Source organism: Trichosporon asahii (genome assembly GCF_000293215.1).
Source record: "Trichosporon asahii var. asahii CBS 2479 unplaced genomic scaffold scaffold00017, whole genome shotgun sequence".
Taxonomy (NCBI): domain Eukaryota; kingdom Fungi; phylum Basidiomycota; class Tremellomycetes; order Trichosporonales; family Trichosporonaceae; genus Trichosporon; species Trichosporon asahii.
In genome coordinates, this window is record NW_014040907.1 from 51,534 (window position 1) to 76,986 (window position 25,453).

A 25,453-nucleotide genomic window follows, 5' to 3' on the forward strand; every position below is an offset into this window, starting at 1 on the left:
GTGGAGCCTGTGCCGGCCAGAGCCAGGCCGCACGGCACCGCGATGGGGTGGAGGTCAGTCGGATCGACCGTGAGAACCATGTCGGCTGATCACCGAAAATCACCGAGATAGGAGACTTCACACTTCTTGCATTCACTTATCTACGTCTGATCACTTCGATCTACTATCGCTCAGTGACAGATGCAAGTCTGCCAGGCGAATCCACCGCACTGTCCGTAGGTAGCGCCGCAGGCGGTCTTGCAGTGGCTGCATGTCAGCAGGGGCAGAAGTTGGAGAACTCACGTAGAGCAGGCGTCGTCGCGGTTGACACCGAAGCAAGGGCGGCCCTCGCCGCATGCCTCGCGCTTGGAGATGACGACGTAGTCACCGGCCTTGGTGGTGCCGGTGAGATCGCTGTCGTCACCGACGAGAGCGTTGTTGTTGGCGGGGGCGGCAGCGACAAAGGCGGCAGAGGCGAGGACGGCGGTGATGAGCTGGAACTTCATTGTGGTGGTTGGTTTGGCTGGTTTGGTTTGGTTGGGGAGTTGTTCGGGAGCTGTTGTGTTGTGCTTGGGAGGAGCTGTTGTTGATGGTCTGAAAAGAGCGTCTGGAGGCCTTCTTATATACCTTTCAAGAGGTCAGAAGTTGTCGAAGGACTTGATGTTCGAGGACGCACGAGCTCGTAGAGAACACGGCGCACGGCCCAAGACTTCGCACGCAGCTGGCACTGACTCAACACTCCAAGCGTCCACATCGTCTCGAGGCGAGACGAAAACATCACCCGAAGAGCTCTTGCTTGACCCGCAACACCCCAAATCATCCTTCGCCATGCTGTTGGCGGCGCTAACATCTGAGAACGCACACAAGATGAATTAGGGTGCCGAGCGGAAGCGAAGCGTCATCGTGACCGCATGGAGGCTAGCCGCTGTCTTCTTGGCCCTCGTTGTGCTCCTGCCGCGCGTTGTGAGAGATGTTTACTCGGAACTCTCGTGGAGAGCGGTACCAACAGTGTCCGGGCGGGTGCAAACCTTGCTCGTTGCCCGCAGCTGATCACTCGGCCGAGACATGTGCTGCAGCGGTATCAGGTGTGACGCGCGTTGGTGCGCACGTTGCCCGCCGGAGAACTGCCCGAGACGTCCAGCTGCTGAGGGTTCGCACCCTCGGGCCGTTCTACTGGAACCACAGAAGACGGAGGAAAGTGGGTGGAGAAGGTTTAGCGCTTTGCGCTTTCGATTCTCGGATCCGAGACGCTCCGCACTACCTTCTTCTGCCTGCGTGCCGTGCCTCCACTTCTATCTCCGCAGCATGTCTGCTTCGGAACGAGCAGCTGACGGCTTCTGAGTTTGAGGGGGTTGCGGGAGCGCAAACGTGCACACCCACGGGCGTCAAAGTGATGCAATACCCGATGGCGCTGCGGGCATGAGTCCACCGCCCGATCGGTCGGGTGTTTGGCCCGAGACGGCGCTGTCCACCTTCGTAGCGCAGAACGTTGTCGCGATATCGGAAGCGAACCCATGCTTATCGCTGCGGGGCACATGGGCATGCTCCAAGGCACGACACATGTCCCACCTCCCCTCCTTCGGCATCAGAGCAACATCTTGGACGCTGACCTCGCCGTGCAGCGCGGGGGTTTCATGGCTTTTTGGCGGGACAACGTTTAGCGCCTCCGTCTGCGCAGCAGATTGCCTCCTTGTGTGCGTCGGGTCGCTTCCGAAACAGCTGACTATTGCTTCCGTGTAGCATCACAGCGGTCTCGGGAGGTTCCCCGACTCAATCGCAAGTCATGGGATGGGCGGGGAGTCGGGCATGACTGGCCTACACCCGATCGCCGACAGCAGCCACTCCCCGGATGCCATCGACCACTGCCCACTCGGATGAATCAATCTCATACTCAACAGCAAGGCGGACAAAGTCGTAACAGCGCCTATGTCCAACTCGTCCCGCGGACAGGATGTCATGATGCAGTCTGCAGAGACCTACCGCGCGCCTGGGCGAGCCAACCTCCGATGACAGCTGACAGACCACATGAGCAGGCACATGGCAAGTTTGAGGGTGCTCCAACGTTCCCAAACGTCCCCACGTCTTCGATACGGTGCTTTGCCCGATCACACCGCTGCGCATGTACGTACCTCTACGGCCTTGTTTCTGAAAGAGACGTTAGTACGGGGAGCCGTGGGACGCTCAGAAGCCGGAAGAAAGCGAGGCGCGGGGCCTTGAGGTGCCGCCGCACCACGCATCACAGTCAAGGAGAGAACAAGGTTTAGCGCTTTCACTTTCGGATCCGAGACACCGCTTGACATCACAGCGTGCGCAAGGGCTTGGCGCACGCCTGCTCCTTTCTCCTAAAGGAGGGATGCAGCCGATTAGGCTTTGCGGACCGGAGGCAGAGGGCACATGTGAGCGTTCATGGGAACTGAGGCGTGCCAAGATAAGGGTAATTCGCCGACAATGTCTCTCTGACTGCTAAGGCTTAACTACGCTGCCGAGCCTGTCCCGCAGTGGGGATGATCGGTATCCTTTCGCCTATCTCCCACAGTTCCGCTCACTCTCCTGCAGTTCCGCCTACTCTCCTGTCCATCCGGGCGGAACAGGGTTTTCTGCTGCGCAATCATTCTCTCGCAAACGATCGTGGGATCCGTAGTTGACTGTACTGGGCGTCGTAACGAGGATTTCCAACACAATTCATTCACCTCCGATACCTCACGAATCAACTGTGGTCCGAATAACCATGCGAGTGGGTGTCTTGCCTGCACCCGAATCGGCGTTGGAGCATCGACAACGGGTGACTTGTGCGGAAGCGAGACGGCGTTTCTTTTCGCTTCCATCACCCTCACGGCGGGTACAATAGCTGCGAGTAGGTGTTGTGGGGCTCTGAGCTGCGAGCGGGAACTGGACGTCATGAGACGCGGCGATGTGTGTTGAATTCGGTGAGGAAGGATGAGCCTGACGCCAGAAGTGTGGATTGTGGGTGTGGTGCCGATAAGGCTTGATCGCCGATCTTGATTTTGCCGAGATATGCGCCCGTGCCCACCCCATCGCACCTTGCACCTCGCACCCTACCTTCCAGAAGGAGAAGGAGAGGCGAACCGCCAAAGAAATTGCCTCCCTCTTTACCATAGTGCGATCCGTACACTGTGACCAAGGTGGTGAGCAAGGATGCCGTCAAGGGCCTGACGGAACATGCGTGACTGCGCGTGGGCAGAGTCACGCTCCGAGTGAATCGGGAAACGGTTCACGGCCCGCACAGCGTTCTCCACCGGCGGTGTGTTTGTGGTAATGGTAAGGGCGGAAGGACAACATGACCTAATCTGTTTCTAGGCATTGAGCCTCTGTGTACCCGCCCGATCTCCCTGGCAGTTGCCATCGCTTCACTCCCACGGCTAGCTGCCCCCCTTCACCGCCTTTCCCCTCGTCTCCATGCTCTTCTGATCTTCTATCCCTCTTCCCTGTACACAATGCTCCAATTTACAACGCCCCGGGGACATCAACCGTATCGGTCGTCGCCAGCCATTCCCTTGCCCAGTCGCTAGGCAACCACGGCTGATGTCCCGATCGTCCATCGCTCTCTCCCCACGTCCCGGCGTGCGATGAGCCAACGAGTGCTTTCTCCCGACTTGAATTGGTCGTGAGCACCATGCATTCTCTCAGCTTCAGTTGACCCGCTCAAGTAGCTGCTTCGGGACGAAACCAACTCTGCCCACTGCCGAGAGCATTGCGACGTTTCTTCCGTGCCGACGTCTGTCGAAATATGTGCGAGGCCCGTATATGGTCCTGCAGTGGGCGACAAATTACAATTAGTCCTCGGTGAGTGACGAGCCACCTCAAGAGGGACGTCAGTACAAAAGACAATGGTAATCTTACATGGGCCGAAAGGCAATGCTATGTCACTAATGCTCAGGAATGTGCTAGTCGTCAATGACGATGACTTCGTCGTTGGGCGCGGTGGCCGATGCAGCGACTGCGGGTGCAGCGGGGGTGGAGGACTCGACGCGAGAACGTTTCGGGCGGCGCGAGCCCTCGACAACCTGGATATCGTCCTCATCGTCCGAGCCGGTTAAATTAATGGGCGTCGACGAGCCGCCCTCGACAGCGCCGTTTGCGCGGCGACGGCTGCCGGCCAATGGGGGCGGAGGGGCGGGCGAGCCATTCGTGTCCCGGTGCACTGGTCGCGGACGCGCAACTTTGGGCGGTGGTGGCGGCTTCTCCTTGACTGTCTCCTGCGGCGTAGCGTACCTGGTATCAGTTGAAACGTTTGATTTGGCAACTCACTGCTTAACCCATTGCTTGGCCGTCGCGTCGTGCTTCTTCCGGTTCGTCTTGTACTCATGCGCAATCGAGGGGACCAGCGGGTCACTCGGATTCGGATCCGTCAGGAGAGAAGACAGCGAGAGGATGACCTTGTAGAGCGAGAGGGCTGGTGACCAAGCGTTCTTCAAGAGCTACTGGTTAGCGGATATCTCGCCGGTAACCTACATCGAGACCTGGGGTCAGCTAAGCGAAAGAAACTGAACTCACAGATTGCACCGGTGTGCGAAATGTTGCAGTGGTACACCTTGGTCTTGAAGTGCAACTGCGGCGGCGAGAAACTTGTCTCAGCGAGGGTCACGCCAAACACCTACGGGTAATCATCGGGTACTCTGATTTCGACCTCGAATTCGCCGCCTTCATACGGGCTTCCAGCAGGACCGGGAATCACTGCCTTCCACTGGAAGATGTTGGACTCGTTCGGCGCCAGCGTGATAGCACCCAGATTCTCCCTCGCCAGGTCGGCGATCTGCGGTCAGCGGAGTCGGGTGGCAAAACTGACCTCCTTTCGTATCCGCTTTGCGGCCATCTGTCGTTAGCTTCACACCGAGCATTGGGAAAGCTTACCGTGTTGGCGTCTGCGCCTCCTCGTCGGACAGCCATGGTGGGCGATGTGCGTTGCGAAGAAGTCGTTTGTCAACATTGCGCTCGAGGTTGACGGTGCAACTGAAATGGGAGGTCACGTGAGTTTGATTCCGTGGTGCGTCATAGCAACGGGAGGTGGTGAGTGAAGCCTCCACCTGCGTCTGCACCAGGAGTGAGTACTCTTCCTCCTCCCTCGTCCATTCTTTAACCCCGGCTCCCAGCCATCTAGATAGCATGACAGCATCTAGAAGCCGACTTACTCGGATGACCCGCTCCACAGGATCCAGTTTGTTGCTTACCATAGCGTCGGGACGTCGCTCGACAGATACGGCTGACCAGGTCCCGGAATAAACACTTTCGATCAGGCCACTGACGATAGCGAGCTTATATGTGTGTTCAAAGCTGGAAGCTCTCCTGCGTAAGCCTTTCCGACTGAATGGTCGATTACTCATGTTCCGCGGGCCAGCCATTCGCAAGCAGGTAGCATGAAAGGATACTCGAAAGCGGCTACGAGCTGGAGCCCTGACACAGGAGCAGCGACCAACCAAACAGAAGGGTAGTCATGGAACCTGCAGGGAGGGTTAATGCTAGTAAGCATAAGGCCAGAGGCGACGAGGCGAGGGTAATTCCTGCGCTCGAATTGTTTGGCATCGACTAACCACCGCCCCAGCATCATCCCGACGCGTGCCTGGCGCTACCAGACCCTGCCAGGAGCGGTAAAACGCGTCTGACCGCGCTGACCGAAACGCGACGCGAATTCATCCAACCCGGTATCCGGGACCTTGCCCTTTGGTAACTTCAGACTTTATCGCCTGCTCCTGACCTGAACACTAGCGCTATGCTGCTTCGGACAGCCGGTGGACGGTCTCCGAACAGGTCTATGTATATAGTGCAAAGCCCTTCCGAGTCCTCACCACCACACACTCGTTTATAATGCGGCCGGCCGTGCTGGGGACAGGCGCCCTATACGCCTTGATGCCCGACGAGTCTGCCGCCCTCACCACCTATGTCGTCTTTGGCCCGACAAAGACATACGTCACGACCCAGACACTGTCCCCGACGCACGCGATGCCGACAGCGACGTTGACCAGGCCTGGAACCACGCTCTCTCGTAACACGACGTTGATCCCCTCTGCAGTCCGACCAGCGTCCAATGTGACGTCTTCAGTAACCACAATATCTACATCGACTCCTGTAGCGAAGCCGACAGCCCCTGTATCTCCTGCTCCGGTTGCACCGAAGGGACAGAAGATCTGCAATGAGGTAAGTCTACATCACTGCCTGTGTTGACATTAGAACGTCTGTATATCTGGAACTCGTCAGAACGGAACCGACACTTGTGAGCAAACTCTCAGATGTAGCTGACCCCAGACATCATCGATACGGTGATCCCCACACCGAGGGGCAAGTTTGGCTGGATTGCGCTCGGTTTCGGGTCCACCATGCGTGAGTGAGACATCCGAGACACTACCTGACTTGCAGCAAACACACCAATGGTCATTATGTGGCCGAACGAGCACGGCATTACGCTCTCGCAGCGGCAAGCGTCCGGTCATATCGCGCCTGCAGTGGTGTCCGGTCCACCCCGCGTCGCCAAGCTTCTGAACAGCTCGTATTCCACCGACACTGGGTCCAGTATGCGTTTCAGCGTGCCATCCAGCGATAAGACTGAGGAGAAGCTGATCTGGGCTTTCTCCAAGACGCAACCGAAGGGCGGGGCTGATGCGGAGCTGAGCCAGCATCTTTGGAGCGGATACGGAACGATCAACTACCACAAGGACTACGAGGAGGTGTCCAACCCGATGCCCGTGAACAGCAAGACGGCAGAGAGGAACGGGATGCCCTCGTCCGTACTTGTTGCGCACATCGCAATCGGAGTCATGGTCACAATGTTGCTCCTCCCCGGCGGTGTCGTCGTGCCGCGGATCGTGCGTGGTCTTACCACGTCGAAAGTCTGGTTCCCGCTGCACATCGCCGTTCAAGGCGGCCTGTGTCTTCTCTTCCTACTCATCACGCTGGGGACTGGGGCCAGTTTCGGCAATACGTCGAGCACGCACAGAAGCTGCGGGATCGCGCTCTTCGTCTTCTTCCTCGTGCAGTGTCTCCTTGGCATTGTCGCGCACTGGGTCAAGTTGCCCGACCGCCTGAAGCGCTTCTCCTTCACCACCAAGAGGGGCCGTGGGCCAAGCAACCTGCTCCATTTCGGCATAGGGTTGCTCGTCGTTGCGCTCGGGTGGGCGACGTGCTGGACCGGCTTTGTATCGCAGTGGCCAGCTACGGGACACGGGTACTCCGCCCCCAGCCTGAAAGCAGGCTGGGGCGTCATGCTCGCATTCTGGCTCATCGTCTACGCCCTGGCGCTATGGTTCTTCCTGCCCCGGCAATTGCGAATTGAGGCAGAGGAAAGAGCGATGGAGGAGCACGACCAGCAAAAGTTCTTCTCCCCCAGCGTCGCGCCCGTGACTCCCCGACCGCCCGAACCCAAGGCGCAGAGGGGATTCTCGCCCCCGCCCTCGCCGAGCATGATCCCAATCTCGGCGCAATGGTTCCGCCAGTCTCAAGAGAGTCCCAAGCATTCGTCCCTCGACCGTGCGGAACGGAAACGCCACTCGGAATTGCACACGAGCGGCATGCCGACTTCTGGCGTCGTTCCCCGAGTGTCTAGTCGGGAGCGTCTGGACTCTATGATCACTTACGAGGGCTCGTTGTCGCGCCAGCAGAGCGAGGGGAGCATGCAGTCGCGCTTTGCGCAGAGCCGCCGGTCGTCGCGCGGATCTCGCGGCTCTCTGGGATCAATGGAGGAGAGTCTCGCCACGGGCCTCAACTCGCTCAAGAACAGTGTCACTTCTCTGAAGAGCTTGAGAAGTAGGAGGGGCAGTGACGCCCCGCCCACTGCATTCCCCTTCCGCCGCGGCAGTGATTCTCAACTGTATACCGCGCAAGTGGCGGTGTCTGATCCGTTCAAGTCTCCTGTGACACCCACATTCCGTCCCATCGTCTCCCCGGCTCCCAGCGCATATAGGCATGACCGTCGAGACAGCGACGACGGATTGAGCTTTAGGGCTCGACGACGACGACGCAACAGCAACGCCTCGGCCCACTCGTCCTCTTCGTTCGAGTATCGCGAACGCAAAACGAGCGACGCGAGCTTCTTAGCCATCGAGCGGCCGGAACCCAAAGAGCCGCCCCTCAAACTGGTGGACAAGCGTGATTCGGACCCGTTCGGGCTCAACAAGGCCCTGGGCGCATTGTCGCTGGGCAACTTCAGCTCCAACCTTTCCTTCTCATCCGAAAATCTGTCCTTGTTCCGGGAGAAGAAGGAAACCGTCGTAAACGCCATTACTGGGGTCAGAGAGCGGAAGCCGAGTCATGGCCGGAGGTGGTCGGACCAGTCCGCCCGCTCCAACCGGTCCGGGAGAAGTTCGCTGAGCAAGGCCACCAGCGCACCGAGGAGTCGGAGCGGATCCATCGCCGAGCCCGCGCCTAGCAGTTTTGCGCCCCGCAGCCGTAACAACTCGTTCGGAGATGTGCCGCGCCGCGGCTCTGTGGATGGACGTCGGTCGATTGACGCCGCCCCCAGCGCATACACGGGGACGAGGAGCCGGAGTGGCTCTCTCGCTCAGGCTCAGCGGAAAGAGTCACACAGTCGGAAGAACTCAACGACGACGCCACCAGTGTCGGGAACGCCGAAGACGACGCCTGCCCGTCCTTCCTCGCGCGGCTCCTCTACTCCGCCAGTGGCTCAGAAGCGCTCCGCGCCGCGAACGGCGCCGCATGCTCGACCCGCGCCCAAACCGCCCGTCGCCCAGGCCGTGGTGAACATTCCTGCGTCGCCTGTACCCAAATTTGAGCCGAGACCGACTCCCTCCGTTCCCTCTCCGGCCGTCTCGCGGCCAAACTCGAGCTCGGCCCCCAACTCGGCCCCCTCTGCGCCCACCTCCGCACCTCCCGTTCCCAGCTCTGTGCCTTCCATTCCCCTCACCTCCTCCACCCCTCGGCACCCCTTCACCTCTCCCCCGCCTCCGCAGCGATCATCCGACCTCCGTCTCCGTCGACTCAGCAACTCGCACCGCGCAATCCCCAAGCTCGAAGTCCGCACCGGTCGCACGCCCGCCACTCCCCCTTCTTCTTCCGGCGCAGTGACCGCATCTCCCGGCGCCGTGCCTATTGGAGCTCATGTCGAGGGGAGGCAAGACGGGAGGGGCAGAGTCGCCCCGCTCACTAGCGCCACTAAGCGGTCGCATATCTCCAGTGTCACGCCCATCGCGAGCCGGTTCCGCGCCAACACGGTGGCTTCGACACGGAGTGAGATGAGCACCGTCAGCGCCGTTAGTGACGAGAGCGTGCCCCCGCCCGTGCCGCCGAAGGATTACTAGTTGTATAATCAAGACATCAGGACATTATTAGGACAATTTATGCATCATTCATACCCGGCATAGTCGTCAATGGTGCATGTGCATGGTCACAACATAGTACTACATAGATACTCTAGACAGGCAGACAGGCAGACAGGTAGACAGGGCGAAACGACGGATGGATACGAACGCTTACTCGTCATCCTTGAGCAGGTGCGCCGCATTAGCGACCACCCCCTCCGCTCGCCGATTATGTCTCCTCGTGAGCTCGAGCTGGCGTTCCAGCTCCTTGACCTGCGTCTCGAGCTGCTGCGCGCGCTCCTTGCCACCCTGCTTCTCCGCCTTGACCTTTTCGCCCGCGATGCGGAGCCGGTTCTCATACTCCTTGACCCGCGCTTCCCACTTCGTGTCCGCGCTTCCTGTCCTCTTCTGGAGTTCCTCGAACTTGCGCTCCAGACTCTCAAGCGACTGGGCGGCCTGCGTTGCGCGCTTCTCGGCCATGGACGCGCGGTCCGTGAGCAGCTTGATCGTCTCGTCTGAGGGGCCGCGGGAGGAGGAGGCAGAGGAGAGTTGCCGCTTCAGATCGCTGATCTGGCCGCGGGCAGATTCCAGCTCCCCGTCCTTGCTCGCCAGGCGGGCGCGCCACTGTGCCCGCGCGAGTTCGAGCTTCTTCACGCTCGCCTCGAAGCCGTCCAGCGCGCGCCACTTGCCCTCCAGCTGCCGCTTCAGGCTCGCCATCTTGCTCTCCATGCGCGCTTCCGTCTCGCGGATCCGCTTGTCAAAGTCTGTCCGCACGCCCGAAATGCTGCGCAGGCGGGACAGCAGCGTGTCCTTGAACAGGGTGAAGTTGGCTGGTGTCGTGCTGTCCTCGACGGCGAGGAAGCGGTTCACGTCCTTGAACACGCGTAACAGCAAGTCGGTGCGTTCCTGTCTCTGCTGGTCATTCTGCCTCTGCAGCAGAGCACGGCTGTTCCTGCTCTCCGTAAGGAGCGGCTCAATGTCCTCGATCCTAGACCGCAGCGTCTCGGCCTCGCGCTCGTGCTGCCGCGCCGTCTTCGTGACCGCGTCCAGCTTGTCGCTGAGCTGCAGCCTGCCCTGGCGCTCGTCCGTGAGCTGGCGCTCGACACTGCGGTGCTTGTCCATGAGCTCGGCGAGCTGCATGTCCCGCTTGGCGAGCGAGGACTCGCGCTCGCGCGCCTCTTCCCGCGCGCGGTCCAGGTCGTCCTCGGCCCGGGCGAGATCGCGCCGCAACCGCTCGATCTCGAGCTCGAGACTGCGCTGATCGCTACTCAGCTCGTCGCCGAGCTTCCTCCTCTCTGCCTCCAGGCTGCGGAGGGCGTTCTGGACGGATACGAGGTCGCGGTCGCGCATCGCCACACGATCGCGCGCCGCTTCGAGTTCAGTCGTTAGACGCTCCGTCACCTGGTCCTTGGTGGCAAGGACGCGCTCGTGGTGCTCTGCCTCGCGCTGACGCGACTTCTCCCACGCCTCGCGCTCCGAATGGAACGCCTCCTCGGCACGTGCCAGACGAGAGGCATAGTCATCCCGCTCATCTTGGATCTTGCGCCGCGCCTCCTTCAGCGCGGTGACGAGCTCGTCGTAGTTCTCCTTCTCGTCGTCCATGCGCTGGAGCTCGGCAGCGAGTTCTCCTTCGCGGGCGCGCAGCTCGTCGACGAGTTCCTCGAGCTCGTACACCCTCTGTCCGAGACTCTCGACCTCGCGGTTCGCCTCGAGCAGGTCCGCCTCCTTTTCCTCGTTGTCGATCTGGATGCCGCGGAGCGTCTCCTCGAGTCGATCGTGCGTCTCGCCCTGAGCAGCTTCCAGAACCATAATCTGTTCGCGTGCGCCGGCGAGCTCGTCCTCGCGTTCCAGCAAGCCCTTGCGCAAATCCTCGATCTCGGCCTCGCGCTCCTGCATGACGTCCTTGAGTTCGTCGACCTGTCCACGGGTTTCGAGGACCTCGTCCCGCCACTCGGCCTCGACCTGGTTGATCTCGCGCTCGTGTTCGCGAACACGGAGGTCCATCTCGTTGTTCAGATCAAGAATCTCCTCGTCACGCCGTTCGAGGTCGATCTGGGACGCGGCGTACTTGTCCCGCAGCTGGTTGATCTGCTCCTCCAGCTCCTCAATGTCGGCCGTCGCGGCTCGCGCGTCCTCCAGCTCGACCTTGAGCGTCTCGACCTCCTCCTCGAGCTTCGAGACGAGGCGCGCTTCACGACCCTTGCCGAGTCCCACTGATTCGCCAAGGTCGCGCTCACTCTGCAGCTTTTCGAGCTCGTCGACAGCACGGTCGGCCTCATCGCGCAGTCGCGCAATCTCCTCGTTCTGGTCATCCAGCCCGGCGCGGGCCGTGTCAAGGTCGTCCTTGGCGCGCTCAAGCTCCTCCTCGAGATTGCGCACGCGGTCCTCGAGCTCCTGCGCGCGGTCAAACTGGTCATCCTTCAGCTTGTCCAGCTCGTCCTCGGCCGCGATACGCCGCTCCTTCTCCTCGCGCCACATGCCTTCGAGCTCGCGGCTTTCGGCATCGCGCGCCTTGACCTTATGTCCGTCCCGCTCTCGCGCGGCAGCAGCAAGGTCCCGGTCCTGTTGCACGAGGAGCTTCTTGGACTTTTTCAGCTCCTTGCCAAGGTTCAGAATTTCAATCTTGAGCTTGACATTCTCCTTGAGCGCGCTCTCGATATGGTCGGGCGCCATGGACGCGAGGCGCTCCTTCAGGAAGTGGTTTTCGAGCTGCAGGTTGAAGTTTTCCTTCTGCAGCGCGTCCACGTTCTACAGTCAGCACAGGTCATAGCTGTGACTCACCTGCTCCTGCTCCCGGAGTGTCATCTGGTTTCCCGCGTTACCGGTGGCGACACTGTGCCGCCCCGCACCTGCGCCAGTACGTTTCGACTTGGTCAAGCTCTTGTCGAGACGCTCGCGGTGCGCCGTGAAGGACGCACTGAGGTCGTCTTCAGAGTGTCCCCCGTACTTGGCGTCGAGAGCCTCGCCCTCCGACTCGCTGTCGTCGTCCTTGCGCCCTCGCCCTTGACGGCGCTCCGGCACCACACTCGGTGGAGGGGATAATGATAACAATGCCGCTGGTGCTTCCTTGCTCAGCGGCGTCATGTTGCTGGACCGTCGGCGGTCATAGCGACTCGTCACACCTGAAGGTCAGTTTGGCAATGCTATGGTAGCCTACGGGGTTGCCTTGGCGTTCCGTCATCGAAGTCGTCGCCCTCGGAGTGGAAGCTGGAGCCGAGGGAGCCAAGGGAAACGTCAGGGAGGGAGGAGTTCTTGACGGTGGTGGAGCCGTTGCCGCTGGGGGCTGGGCTGTCAAGGACACCCCCGAGGGAGGAGATGGGAGGCATGGTGAGCCTCTATTCGTGGTGGTTGTCCCCTATGGCGGTTGAATGTCGTTGACGATGTAGTTGGGTGGAAAGTCAATGTTGTTGACACGCGTGACGGCGCGCGCCTAGGCTGGAGTGGCCAGGGACTTGCCGCTTCCGGTAATTTCACACCACCCGTCTTGAACTCTAATGCGCACTTCAAGTTTCAGCGAACTATCACTTACTTGGATTGCAACTGCACTACAGGTACAAGATACATGGAAAGAGGATCTATCTCTACCTCCCTTTGTATAACGCTACAACTAGATGTCTCGCAGCAATCCCTTGCCACCGCGGCGGCCAAGCGCCTCGCCCAGACTGACTCCTCCGCTCATCTGCTCCTGCTGCTTCATGAACAAACCTGCAGCCTCGTCCTTGTGGTATCGCGATCGCGCCTTCTCCTCGGCCTCGAATACCTTGCGCTCCTCCGCCTCGCGGGCTGCGAGCTTCTTTGTCCGCTCGGCCTGAAGCTGGTCCGCCGACGCAGTCATCGCAGCTAGGCGCGCAGCGCGCATGTCATCCAGCGAGTTGCCAGACTTGACCTCTGGCTTTCGGTCCGGCGACGGGCGGCGGGGGCGGTCGTTCCGGAATCCGCGACGGTCATCGTACCGAGGGGCAGAATGGCCGTTACGCTCCGAGACCGGCTCGCGCTTAGGCGATCGGGAGAGGGGACGGTCGTAGTGGTTACGCGAGGATTCGGGCTCGCGCTTCGGCGAGCGGGAGCGGGGGCGATCGTAGTGGTTGCGGGAGGACTCAGGCTCGCGCTTAGGAGAGCGGGAGCGGGGACGGTCGTGACGATCCCGTCGGTCATCGCGGTCGTCTCGGCGGTCGCGTCCACGGTCACGGTCGTCGCGGTCATCTCGGCGGTCTCGGTCATCATTGCGCCGGCGGTAGTCACGGTCGCGATCCCTTCGGTCGTGACGATCCCGGCGGTCGTCACGATCCCGGCGTTCATCGCGGTCCCTGCGGCTGTCGCGGTCTCGCCTCGGCGAGGTGGAGCGATCGCGATGCCGCCTCTCCCTGTCGTCGCGGTCGTCTCGTCGGCGCCTGTAGTCGTCGTCATCGGAGCGTGGTGACCGGTCGCGGTGGCGTTCGTGACGCTCCCGTCGCCTCTCCTCCTTCTCCGCGCGGCGGCGCTCCCTCCTCTCCTCCTTGCTGCCCTTGCCCTCCCTCGCCTCCTTGGCCGCCTTCATCTGTCGCCGAATGTCGGGACGGTTCATGAGGGCGGCCAGCTGAGCCTGTTCCGCCTTCTTCATTGCCAGAATCGGGTCTTCGCGGACCTTGGCAGCAGTGTCGCGGGCCGTGTTCGCGTTCTGCACAGCAATGAAATCCTTGTGCGCGTTGCCGACGTTCTTGTCCGACTGTGCGAGCATCTCGTCCACTCGCTTCTTTCCGAGGAGGTAGTCCTCGAGCTCGCGCTCGTTGAAGCGTCCACCCATGCCGCCCTCGTTGCTGGGCGCCGAGTACATCCAGTCCAGACGCTCGACGCGCTTCTTTCCTGTCGCGGCCTCCTGCATGCGCTGCAGCTCGGCCAGCTGTCGCTCCTCGTCGCGCTCCTTCTTCAGCTGCATGAGCTTCTTCTTTTCATCGATGTCCTTGCGCTCCGCAGCCCACACACGCTCCTGGTTCACCAGGAGCGCGGGGTGCCACGACTTCTTCATGTTGAGGTCGCCCGCGCCCATTTTGTCGAAATCTGTCGTTGGGGTGAGGTAGGGTGTGAATGGAGGACGACGATCGTCGATGATGCGTTGAAGTGGGTGGCGACGATGAGCGGAACTAAATTTTGTGGCAGGTGCCTGAATGCTGACTGGTGTTCGAATCCGGGTGCAGCTCTGCGAGATTTGTTGGCGGTTCTGCTTTGATTACAGCTCAGAATGCATGAAGTCTATGCTTATAACTCAGTCTACCTTAGCCTTGTGCTCAATCTCCTCCGCAAGCCACTTCCCGATCTCCGCCCAGTACTCGGGGCTGAGATACGTGTCGTTGTGCGTTCCGTTGAACTCGCGCCACCGGGCAGAGCCGGTCCCGCGGAGCTTGTACAACTGCTTCATCTGCGCCTGAGGTACCAGTTCGTCTTGCTTGCCTGAGAGGAACAGCATCGGCGTCGCCGCGGGAATCTTGGGCATGGTCTTGCCGGCGTCCCACCTTTCGCTCAGCAGCAGCTTGACGAGGAGCGGCGGCAGTGCGGGTAGCACGTGAGGGACGAGGCTCGTCAGCGAGAGGAAGGTGTTCTCAACGATGACACCGGACACCTGATGTCAGCTAGGAAGAAAGCCACTGAAGCTCACCATGTCTGGGTATGCGGCAGCCGTGTCAATGCACACGGCGCCTCCAATCGACTGGCCGTATAACTTGACATTAGCATTGTCAAATGAACGGTGTACTCACTACAATCTTCGTGTCCTTCAGCAGCGGGTGAGTCGAGAGGAAATCCATGGCCGCCTGTCGTTAGCTGATGCGGGGCTCTGCCAAGCTTACTCCAGCATCGATGCGAATGCCTGTTCTGTCAGTTTACTCAGTGGATTACGGCAACTTACCCTCTTCCGATGGCGAGCCCTCTGAGAGTCCGTATCTACGCGTCAGCGGGACAGTCAACATCGGCTTACCCTCGATAGCTGAGCATGAATACGTTGCAGTGCAGCTCGCTGACAAACTTGCGCGCGAGCGGGATGCGGTGGCCGAGGTTGCCAGCGTTGGCGTGGAACATGACGATCGTCGGGCGCGACTTGATATAGTCCTTTGCAGCATCCATGTCCTTGACCTTCTCCCACTCCTTGGTCTCGGCGTCACCCTTCTCGCGCATCTGCTGCTGGTTCAGTCCGCGCAAGTCCGAGAGCGGAACGACCCGCTCGCGAACTGGAATGACATAGCCCTTGATCTTGAGGCCATCTGGAGTCTTGATCGTGACGTCCTCATATGGCAGTCCAGCCTCAACGGGGTTCGGGACAACTGCGGTCAGCTTAGGCAAGATCAGATCGAGCAAGCTCTATTCACACTTCCTCGAGCCCTCAGGGAAGTCGGCAGGGTAGATGAGACGCCGTTGATAGTACCACAGACCGGCGGCGAAGATGATCGGGATGGAGATGGCCACACCCGCGCCGATCTGAAGTCAGCCATTGCAAAGCGATGACGCATATAGGCCATCTGCGGGCTACACACCTTGGCGTACGTGTACAGCGAGTTTGCCGACACCATGGTTGACTGAGCGACACTGGTTGCCTTATCTCGCAGTCCTCGATACACACACGCCAGCTCGCCAGATGACGTTGAGTCTCGGACCTCCACTCTGGCACGTGACCTCAGCTTTCGATTTCAGTAGCAACCACAACCCAGCTTTGTTGATGCAACCTTCACCTTCACCAGGCATCAAGCATGACCGTCGTCTTCCCCGGCACAGAAATCCGGCTACCGGAGACGTCCTCCGCCATCACATTTGGACCGGGCATCACCGCCTCGACCTCGCGCGCCGCCGACGTCGCGGGGCCGTCCGAGCCTGTGTACACGGCCACTCGCGCCGGCGTCCTCTCCTCCACTAAGGGCAAGGACAAGAGCGAGAGCGTCTGGATTTCTGGCAAGTCGAAACGATACATCCCCGCTCAGCGTGATCTTGTTCTCGGTACCATCATTGCCCGCCATGCTGAGGGATACCGAGTAGACCTCGGCAGCGCGCACATGGCGAGCCTAGACGCCCTTGCCTTCGAGGGCGCGACCAAGAGGAGCAAGCCCAACCTGAAGGTGAGCTGTTCCCCAGTTTCTAGGAAGCTGACATCAGGTTGGAACACTTGTCTATGCGCGTGTGACGATCGCGAACCGCGACATGGAGCCTGAGATTGAGTGTGTCGACCCCGCCACCGGCAAGGCCGAGGGATTCGGAGAGCTCAAGGGTGGACTGATGGTGGAATGCTCGCTGCAGCTCTGCAGGCAGTGAGTTCCGAACAGGTCGCTTGAACTGACAGCAGACTGCTTAGCCCAAAACACCCCTTGCTGCCTGCGCTCGCCGCACACATTCCGTTCGAGACCGCTATTGGGCTCAACGGAAGGGTTTGGTTCAAGACGGAGCAGGTCGGGCAGACGATCGCCCTTCGCCGAGTGATCGAGGCAGTTGATGCAGGAGAGATCGAGATGGACAAGTCGAGCATTGACAAGGCGGTCAAGCAGTTCATGGCGTAAACGAGGATGCATGTTGTACACTACGGTCCGCACCGTCGCATATCTGGCTCCCCAGTTCCTGCATACAATGCGTGCCCTGTCTCCTCTTACTCTGCACGATCAGCCCTTGTCCTTAACACCGTGGACCAAAGATAGCACGCATTGGGCCTTCGTCCCCCACCTTGCGCACACCGTCTTGGGCGGGCTGGAACATGGACGCACAGAAGGCCCAATGAGGATCGGCGCGGTTTACGTAAAGTACCTTCCAGCCAGATGGGTGCAACGTACGTCATTGCTGGTCGCGTTCCGCGCAGACGACCGCCGGATGTCGACCAGCTCTAGCGGCAACGCCGTGCTCATATTAGCACTACCCGGCAATCTATCTTCTCTCCATCACTTACCCAGCACATCCAGCATTTAACCAAGACCTTGATGCTCGTGAGCATCTGAGGAGGACATCCGAATCTCATTCCACGTCCCCTAGATAACTCACGACCCGTCAACGCCGCCAGGCGTCCATCGCCATGTTCTTCTTATTAGGCCTCGTCCGCTGGCTCATCACTTTTGTCATACACGGAGTCCTCTTCACGGCTCTCTTGTTCATCGCCCTCTGGTGTAAGTCCAGTCACCGTGTCGCGCTGACCGCCAAGGGTACCTCCTCACGTACACGTCCAAGCCGATCGGTGATCCTTCCCCCACCAAGAAGCTGGAGGTTCAGGCCGAGGAAGACGATCTCGCCAAGCAGAATGCGGCTCTCAAGTCATCCGACGGGGACATGGTCGGCAAGCTCATCATCCGGCGCACGTTTGACAAGTCCAAGGATGCTTTGACTTTCATGGGCCAGCCCGTCAACTCGCTCACCGCCACCGTCGACCCGCCCAAGGCCGACCAACAAACGATGGCTGGTCGCGCCGCCCAGGCCTACCGCCAACTCGCTAGCGCCCCGACTACGACTTCCACCGATCACTACCACTGCGTTCTCAAGGGCGAAGTGCTCTACATCTATGACAACGACACAGACGACAAGGAGTGCCTCGCGGCAATTCCGATGAACAAGTACAACGTCGAGATTGAGGACAAAAAGGGCAAGTTTGACGGCATGGAAGGTAAATTCTTCACGAAGAGGCACTCAATCGTGCTTCGTTATGCCGATACCAAGCGCAAGGGTCTTCCCGTTCTCGCCAAGGGCATGAGCAGCGAGAGCAACACCCAGACCAAGGAAGCGGAGAAGGCTCCGTGGTTCATTTTCCTCAAGAATAATAACACTGGGTGAGTAGGCGACGATCCAGGCTAGGCTAACCGCAGCATGGAGGATTGGTACTTTTCGCTGCTCAACGTCGCCGCCAACAAGGCTCGCCATGATCGCGTATTTTCGCTTTCGCACATGAAGTGGCTCTGCGAACGTGTTCAGTCACAGCCCGACCCGAGCGGTCTGCAGTGGCTGAATGCAATGCTCGGCCGCATCTTCCTCGGAGTGAATCACACCGCAAAGGTTGAACAGGTGCGTGCTGCAGTTGAACACCGCTGACCCCAGTTCATTATTGATAAGATCAATAAGAAGCTGTCGCTCATCAACCCACCCATCGTTGGCCCTCTGCGCGCCACCGAGGTCAACATTGGAAACATCCCGCCTATCCTGTCGAATGCGATGCTGAAGGAGATGAAGCCCAACGGCGAAATAATATTCGAAGCTCGCATCGACTACCAGCTGCCTGCCGATCTGGACAGCTCGTGCGGCCGCGCCACGATTGAGGCGACCAAGCTCGGCTTCAACGCTATTGTTGCCGCCCGTATGCGAGGTCTGAGTGGAAATATCCGCATCGTGATTAAGGGTCCGCCGAGTGATCGCATCTGGTGGTGCTTCACGGAGCAGCCCAAGATGGATCTTGACATCGAGCCCGTCGTTGGTCCTAGGGCGATCAAGTGGGGAACGCTTCTCAGCTTCATTCAAAAGAAGATGCGCGAGGGAATGGCCGAGGCGATCGTCGCGCCTAACATGGACGACGTGCCCTTCTTCCACACCGACGGCCTCGATGTCCGTGGCGGAATCTTCAACGTCGCGTCTCGTGCTTCCGCCAAGGCAAAGGAGGAAGAGGAGGATGAGAAGCCCTCAGATGAGGAAACCGAGGAAGACACCGACACCCCCTCCACCCTTCGTCAGCGCAATGGTAAGGCCCCTGTCCGCCAGAACACTGCGATGCCGACTGCTGGGGATGACTGGGCTGAGCGTCATGCAATGCAACGCTCCGAGACTACTCCGAACCTCACCGCTCGCAAGAGCAAGCCAAAGCCTACCAGGTCGTCTCTCGGCAAGTCTGTGACGCCGTCGCTCCAGAGCTCGACGTCGACTGAAGCAAGCCATTTCGAGATCGACAAAGCCGATAAGCCGCCCCCTTCCGTGCACTCGACAACCGACCGTTCTGACACTCTTTCGACCTCTACTGCCTCTGTGCACAGCACTGATCCGCCGTCGCCTGTGTCACTTGCGACAAGTGGCTCCACTCGCGACCGCAGCGTCAGCAACGTCAGCATCGAATCCGACCCTAGCAAGCTCACGAGTGCTGCTATCCTGAACGCAGTCCGCGCTCGAGACACCGCTACCATCGAGGCTCAAGTCAGCGTGGCGAAGCAGAGCGTGAAGAAGTGGGGAGTCAACCTCATGAAGAAGCGCAATAAGAAGCACGGTCATGAGGATGGCGATGAGATGAGCTCCCTGCACTCGACTCCCTCTGTGGCCGAGATCCACGCCCCCGCCCCCCGCCACGATGGTCGCTCGCTGCAGGAACGTTTGAACGCTGCGGCTGCGAACGCTCGTGACCACCAACGTACACCCTCCGCCGCAAGCACTCTTTCTAAGTCATTTGAGAAGGATTCATCGCCTCATCACTCGTCGACGCCGCCGTCCACGATCGTGGCAGACGCTCCCACACCGTCCCCGGAAACGTCGACCCCCGCTGAGGTCGGATCGATTGCCTCTCCGGTTCCTTCTGTCAAGTCTCAGCCCGCTTTGGAGGTGCCCAGCCGCAAGGACACTCCTAGCAGCGACACCAAGTCTGTGGCATCGTCCGCCTCGGCGAAGACGCAGCCGGCCCTGGATGTGCCGGACTCTGAAGCCACCCACTCGATTACGCCGCCCTCTCCTGGGCCGCACAGGATTCAGCGCCACGATTCTGACCCGCTGAATGCTTCCTCCCATCACGACGCGGCATCCGACTCGGAGCGTGTGAGCAAGCCTTCCGCCCCGAAGAAGCCGAGCAGCGGGGAGCACGACCTGGCCCACATGTTCAAGAGTGCCGGCGACTCGATTGGGGAGACGGAGTAAACGAAGACTATCTGTTTCTTGGGAGCTGTGAATAGCACAAAAGTAGTGTCGAGACCTGTCTCTGTAGCTTATAACAAACGCACCGATGTACGGATGCAAGTCAAGAAGCCGGATCTTGGTACGCCGGTGCCTAGATTGCCGCGTGCCTGAACATGCCGCTGCTAACCGCTGACCTCACGCACGGCTCAGCTGATCGTCCATCCTTTCTCTTCACATCGCAACATCTTCCAGCATGAGCGCAGCTAAGGAGGCTGCTCTGAGTAAGCTGAATTGCCTGCTCCAGCCAGCTGACAGACAGGCGGGCTCTCGGCGGGCGTTCTCGTCATGGGCATCAAGCTGGCCCAACTGTGTCTGGCGCCGCTGTATAACAGCGCTTTCGTCGATGACGCAAAGCCGGTACTCTGGGTCCTTGCCCTCTTCACCGTGATCGGGTACGCTCTCCCGCGACGCTCGCCACGGGTTCGCAATGCCGCCATCTGGTCCGCGGTCGGCACGGCCCTCACCTCGCTCCTGGTCCGGAGCATCGGGCTCCTGACCTCGACGCAGCTCGGCGGGCGTGTCGGAGCGTGGGCAGCCCTCGCTGCCGTCGCGGGGCTGATGCTCCTCCCCTGGCTTGTCTTCAGCCCCTTCTCCTTTGTCCCCTCGCTTGTGGGACTGGCGCTTCTTCTTCCCGCCGAGTTCGGTCTTCGCGTCCCGGCATTCTTCGCAAAGGACGCCGAGGGAACCGTAAGCTCGCCTTCTAGTTCCAAGCTGATACCTAAGCTCCTGATCGCCGCCGCCTGCATGCTTCTTCTCGGACTTGCTTCCATGGCTCTCACGCTGCAGGAACCTAAGCCGTTCCACATGGCATCGCTCATCATTGCTGTCCTCACCCTCGCCATTGCGGCCCAGTCGCTCGTGAACCGTCCCCTCGCCCCCTTCACGAAGGATGGCGTTACAGTGCACAGCAGCCAGCAGAGCGTCTCTGGCCGCGTTGTGGTCGAGGACGTCCAGCTGCCCGAACACACGATGCGCGTTCTCCGCGCAGACCACAGTCTCGTCGGCGGGCGATGGCTCCAGGACGGCAAGCTGGGTGACTCGTGAGCTTAAAAGAGCTGGAGTGGCCAAGCTAACACGCAGCGTCTTCTCGGCTTTCCCGCTGCAGGAGATTGTCCTCTTCACGAACCGTTCTCTGGAGGACGCCAACGTGCTCGTCGTCGGCCTGGGTGTCGGCATCGGTGCCGCGCACTTCGCTTCAAAAGGTTTCAACGTGGACGTGGTCGGTGAGCTGTGAGGCAGCGTACCTGAGCTGACGACAGAATATGACCCGGCCGTCGTAACCGCCGCCGAGACGTACTTTGGCCTGAACGAGACAGGCATCCGGAGCATCAGCGTGCAAGACGGCGTGACCTTTGTCGCTGAGCGTGCCGAGCGCGCCACCCGGGGCAGGGAGCAGAGCCCGGTACCGCAGGACGAGAAGTACGACTTCATTGTGCACGACGTCTTCAGCGCGGGCAGCCTGTATCCTGCCCTCTTCACGGTCGGATTCTGGGAGAACGCAAAGGCAATCATGAACCCCGGCGGGGTCGTTGTCATGGTGAGCTCGTCGACCCTCCTCAAGCTGACGCCAGAATGTCGCCGCGCACCCCGACAGCGAGCACCTGCGCCCGCTCGTTGCGGCGCTCGTGTCCGTGTTCCCGCACTGCCAGGCATACCACGACCTCTGGTCCCGCCCCATTGCGGAGGACGACATGGTCAATATTGTGAGCTTCCCAATGGGTTCCCCAAGCTGACTTGCAGGTGTTTGTATGTTCTGCCGAGCCTGTCGAGATGCGCAAGCCGACACACGAGGATGCGGCCGGCTCGCCGCTGCGCGAACACGTCTATGGAGAGTTCAGCAAGTACCCGCTTCCCATGGACCGAGTCTTGCCCGAAGACGTGGACGTGGAGGAGATCGCGCTCCGGGATGGGAACGAGTGGCGTGCGACCAGGGGGCAGAGCGCGCTCGCTGACCGCACTTGGCCCATCATCCACAGATGTGAGCTATCGTCGATGTTCCAGAGCTGACAAAACAGTGATGCGTCCGGAACAGTGGGTCGTCTATTGATAACATATGTATCTTCTACGTAGATGTGGCAAGGATGACAAAGGATGACAAAGGATGGGATACAGATATGACTAGGTATACAACAACTCAGTTGAAGCTCCAGACACGCATGACGTCGGAGGTCTCGGAGCGCACGAGGCCGACAATCTTCTCCTCGTCGAATGCTAATTGCGTGACACTGTTGATGCCGCCTTCGGTGTGCTGGGCTGGTGGGAGAGAGGCGGGCGGGGTCGCGAGAAACAAAGCTCGGGCAGCATACGCTAAGCTGCGGGGATTGGGCAGTTCCCACTCGTCTTCATCCTCATCCTCCTCCTCCGCCGCCTGTGGCGCTGGCTCGACTTTGCGCCGCCCACCGGGACGCACCTCGACGTATCCCAGCGTCCGGCCGACTCTCGCGCCGTCCTCTTCTTCAGGCTCGGCATCGTCCAGCTCCCACACGAGGACCTTCCCGTCCGCACCACCAGAGACGCAGCGTCCACTCTGTAGCGCCAGCGCCGACACGCCACCCGAGGGAGCGAGCAGAGTCTGGGCATGCGCTATCCCGCCCTTTGCCGACGGCAGGGCAAACACATGGATCACACTGTCCTCGCCTGCGAGCACGACCCAGCGCCCGTCCGTGCCCACCCCAACGGCGCGGGAGACGGCGTCGACAGGATCGAGGCGGCGGGGCCACTCCGTCACTGCTCTCCGGCTGCGACCGGAGCGGACGCGGTAGCACTCTCCCCGCCGCACCTCTCCGCCGTGGCCCAACTCGACCGCGAGTTCCTGCACACTCACCGTCCACGAGGAGGGATACACGGGCGTGCAGTACGTCAGTGTGGCGCGATAGCTCGATCCGTGGGGGGCGAGGGATAACGCGGCGGGATGGAAGGCGACGTCGGAATGCAGTGTTCGCACGAGAGACACACTCTGCGAGAGCATGTACACGCTCACGTGGAAGGAGAGCGTGCAAGTTACGAGCACGGGATGGTGGAATGCGGCGAGGACGACGGGATCGCCATCATCCTGCACTCCGGTTCTGCGCGGCCGTGTTCGTCGGTCCCAGACACTTTCGCGGGTCCACACGAGGCGGCCGTCGAAGCGAAGCTTCACTATGGCGAAGCCGCCGGAGGCGTAGAAGATTGCCAGTCGGGCTGGGAGGACCGGCCGACCATCGGCCGCTCCGTCCGGCGGCTGGACGGCCTCATCTGCGCAGATGGCTGTGACGTTGTCCGGCCTGTTTGGGGAGGACCAGCCTGGCGGCGGGGGCACTATGCCTAACGGTTTGGGCTCGGAGCCAACGCCATACACGTGAACGAGCGGCGAGGTCGGGCTGGCCGTGCAGATGAAGCTTGGGAAGAGGGCGAGGTGGTGTTCTGCCGGTCCAGGCTCAGACGGTCTCGAGATCGGCGACGGCGGTAGTGGGAGAGGTAACGACGCCTCGAGCACGTTGCCGTTCGCCCAATTCGTTCCCAGCCTAACCATACGTTTCCAGTCCACTCATTCGTGCCGAATCACATCCAGCTCCTCATCATCACTAGGCGCTGGTGAAGATGACGGTGACGGTGGCGGAAACGCTCGCGAGGGTAATCGCGCAATGGGCCGGAGGGGCGTCGAGCTCCCCGAGCTGCTATGCACCAGCCGCGAGTAGTGCGGGTGCGGATATCTTCCTGCCAGTCAGTTGTCACTTTAGATCATCCTAACTCACGGAGGTAGAGCCGCTTCCATAATTGCGGGTCGACGGCGAGCCGGGCCCAGTGCTTGCTGACGCGCTGGGCGTTGGCGAGGTCCTCTGCGTCGAGGTAGCCGAGGACGCGGAGGAAGAGCTCGTCGAGCTCGAACAGGCGCGACAGGCCGCGGAGCTCCGACACCGACGAGCGCCGGCGCTTCATGGCGAGAGTGGTTGTTGATAAGCCGCCTTCGGTCGCGCTCGTCGTCATGTACCCCCTTCCCCGCATATCTCCAGCCACTTGCGACTTCCCGGGGTGGAGATGGCCAAATCTCCATGAGTTGCCACCTGATCTCGCACCCACGTGGATCTTACGAGATAAAACGCCGACGCTCGTTTCTCCGGAGTGGCAGCAAACTGCAACGCTGTCTCGTCGAAATTGAGATTTGCTCCCGTTTAGCTCCCGCTCGGTGCTCGTCGCCCGCCGAAACTGGTACCGGCTGCTGGGCGCAGGTATACTTTGCGCGTTGTAGTCTTGTCTTCTACACATCAAGTCCAAAATGTGAGCAGTCCCCCCGACACTAGCGACATCAACGACCTCGACGGCGACAACGAGCTGACATCCGCAGGCCTCCTCAGGTCAAGTCGAAGGCCCAGAAGGCCCTTGCCGCGCAGGCCGGTTCCAAGGCCGGGTGAGTAGAGTGGCGACGCGGGATCGAGATCGACTTTCGACACGTTTCGACGACGAAGCTTGGGACAGACATGGGATGGGCACTGGATCGGTGACGGGGAACGCGAACGGAGGAGCGAAGCGGAACGGGATTGCGCGATAGGAATGGGAGCGACGATGGAACGATCTTCGACCTGGTTCAGCTTTTCGACAACTGCGAAGATGGAAGGGCATCCGACTGGTGTCGCGCGACGAAGATTTGCAGCATGAGGGACGAGCAGGTTGAAGGATGAGGAAGGATTGTGCGCCGTGCCCATGTCTGGACAGCTTTTTCGTGCCGGAATGTCGAACCGACCCCTCGATCCATCGCGTTTTCTTGAAGATTGTACGGAGCATCCGCTGACGTCTCCAGTAAGAAGAAAAAGTGGTCCAAGGGAAAGGTTAAGGACAAGGCCAACAACGCCGTCGTCCTCGACAAGAACATCTAGTGAGCTCACTTCACTTGGCCGGTAGAACACGAGCTGACCCCTCAGCGACCGTATCATGAAGGAGGTTCCCACCTACAAGCTCATCTCCCAGTCGGTCCTCATTGACCGCATGAAGGTCAACGGTTCGCTTGCCCGCCGCGCCATCATCCACCTCGAGAAGGAGGGCCTCATCAAGAAGGTCGTCAAGCACCACGCTCAGTGGATTTACACCCGCGCTTCCGCCAAGGAGTAGACAGCTTCCCACGTCGTAGAGGGCATGTAGGATTTGATGGACCGCTTGCATCATAGCATAAAAATTCCCAAAAAACTCTTGAACAGGCGCGCACCTTCCTGCGCGTCTAGATTGCAGAACAGACCAGAGAGACGTCGCTGACCTTGACAGGAACTGACACTCGCAGGCAGTCTCGTTCTGCTCGTGACAGTGCGGATTCAGGGACCAAAAGTTTCCTCGACCATCGACAGTCGTCATTGCCCATATGTTCTGTGAATGCATGCTATGAG

The 25,453-nt window shown here is 60.2% G+C and overlaps 9 protein-coding genes across 9 annotated transcripts; 3 read left to right on the top strand and 6 right to left on the bottom strand.

Annotated features, from left to right (window-relative positions):
• Positions 1–163: 163 nt before the first annotated feature.
• A1Q1_07605 (uncharacterized protein) lies at positions 164–485 on the bottom strand (the record flags this gene model as incomplete). Its single annotated transcript, XM_014326617.1, has 2 exons — positions 164–209; positions 283–485. 2 exons carry the CDS (start codon positions 483–485, stop codon positions 164–166), a joined length of 249 nt encoding a protein of 82 aa, XP_014182092.1.
• Positions 486–3,884: 3,399 nt separating this feature from the next.
• On the bottom strand, positions 3,885–4,887 carry A1Q1_07606 (uncharacterized protein; the record flags this gene model as incomplete). The annotated part of the gene is made up of 3 exons (XM_014326618.1): positions 3,885–4,212; positions 4,599–4,753; positions 4,852–4,887. 3 exons carry the CDS (start codon positions 4,885–4,887, stop codon positions 3,885–3,887), a joined length of 519 nt encoding a protein of 172 aa, XP_014182093.1.
• Positions 4,888–5,802: 915 nt separating this feature from the next.
• A1Q1_07607 (uncharacterized protein) lies at positions 5,803–9,245 on the top strand (the record flags this gene model as incomplete). Its single annotated transcript, XM_014326619.1, has 3 exons — positions 5,803–6,132; positions 6,231–6,315; positions 6,439–9,245. The coding sequence occupies 3 exons, from the start codon at positions 5,803–5,805 to the stop codon at positions 9,243–9,245; spliced, it is 3,222 nt and encodes a 1,073-aa protein (XP_014182094.1).
• A 171-nt stretch (positions 9,246–9,416) lies between these two features.
• A1Q1_07608 (uncharacterized protein) lies at positions 9,417–12,329 on the bottom strand (the record flags this gene model as incomplete). Its single annotated transcript, XM_014326620.1, has 2 exons — positions 9,417–11,975; positions 12,027–12,329. 2 exons carry the CDS (start codon positions 12,327–12,329, stop codon positions 9,417–9,419), a joined length of 2,862 nt encoding a protein of 953 aa, XP_014182095.1.
• Positions 12,330–12,388: 59 nt separating this feature from the next.
• A1Q1_07609 (uncharacterized protein) lies at positions 12,389–12,571 on the bottom strand (the record flags this gene model as incomplete). The annotated part of the gene is made up of 1 exon (XM_014326621.1): positions 12,389–12,571. The coding sequence occupies one exon, from the start codon at positions 12,569–12,571 to the stop codon at positions 12,389–12,391; it is 183 nt and encodes a 60-aa protein (XP_014182096.1).
• A 281-nt stretch (positions 12,572–12,852) lies between these two features.
• Positions 12,853–15,784, bottom strand: A1Q1_07610 (uncharacterized protein; the record flags this gene model as incomplete). Its single annotated transcript, XM_014326622.1, has 8 exons — positions 12,853–14,442; positions 14,497–14,841; positions 14,912–14,928; positions 14,978–15,054; positions 15,127–15,147; positions 15,196–15,538; positions 15,584–15,692; positions 15,749–15,784. The coding sequence occupies 8 exons, from the start codon at positions 15,782–15,784 to the stop codon at positions 12,853–12,855; spliced, it is 2,538 nt and encodes an 845-aa protein (XP_014182097.1).
• Positions 15,785–15,961: 177 nt separating this feature from the next.
• On the top strand, positions 15,962–20,060 carry A1Q1_07611 (endoplasmic reticulum protein; the record flags this gene model as incomplete). The annotated part of the gene is made up of 7 exons (XM_014326623.1): positions 15,962–16,324; positions 16,413–16,513; positions 16,558–16,755; positions 16,895–17,022; positions 17,389–17,974; positions 18,044–18,239; positions 18,297–20,060. The coding sequence occupies 7 exons, from the start codon at positions 15,962–15,964 to the stop codon at positions 20,058–20,060; spliced, it is 3,336 nt and encodes a 1,111-aa protein (XP_014182098.1).
• Positions 20,061–20,270: 210 nt separating this feature from the next.
• On the bottom strand, positions 20,271–24,017 carry A1Q1_07612 (uncharacterized protein; the record flags this gene model as incomplete). The annotated part of the gene is made up of 7 exons (XM_014326624.1): positions 20,271–21,128; positions 21,226–21,292; positions 21,344–21,660; positions 21,755–21,922; positions 21,984–22,082; positions 22,282–23,501; positions 23,834–24,017. 7 exons carry the CDS (start codon positions 24,015–24,017, stop codon positions 20,271–20,273), a joined length of 2,913 nt encoding a protein of 970 aa, XP_014182099.1.
• A 990-nt stretch (positions 24,018–25,007) lies between these two features.
• On the top strand, positions 25,008–25,184 carry A1Q1_07613 (ribosomal protein; the record flags this gene model as incomplete). Its single annotated transcript, XM_014326625.1, has 1 exon — positions 25,008–25,184. The coding sequence occupies one exon, from the start codon at positions 25,008–25,010 to the stop codon at positions 25,182–25,184; it is 177 nt and encodes a 58-aa protein (XP_014182100.1).
• Positions 25,185–25,453: the final 269 nt, after the last annotated feature.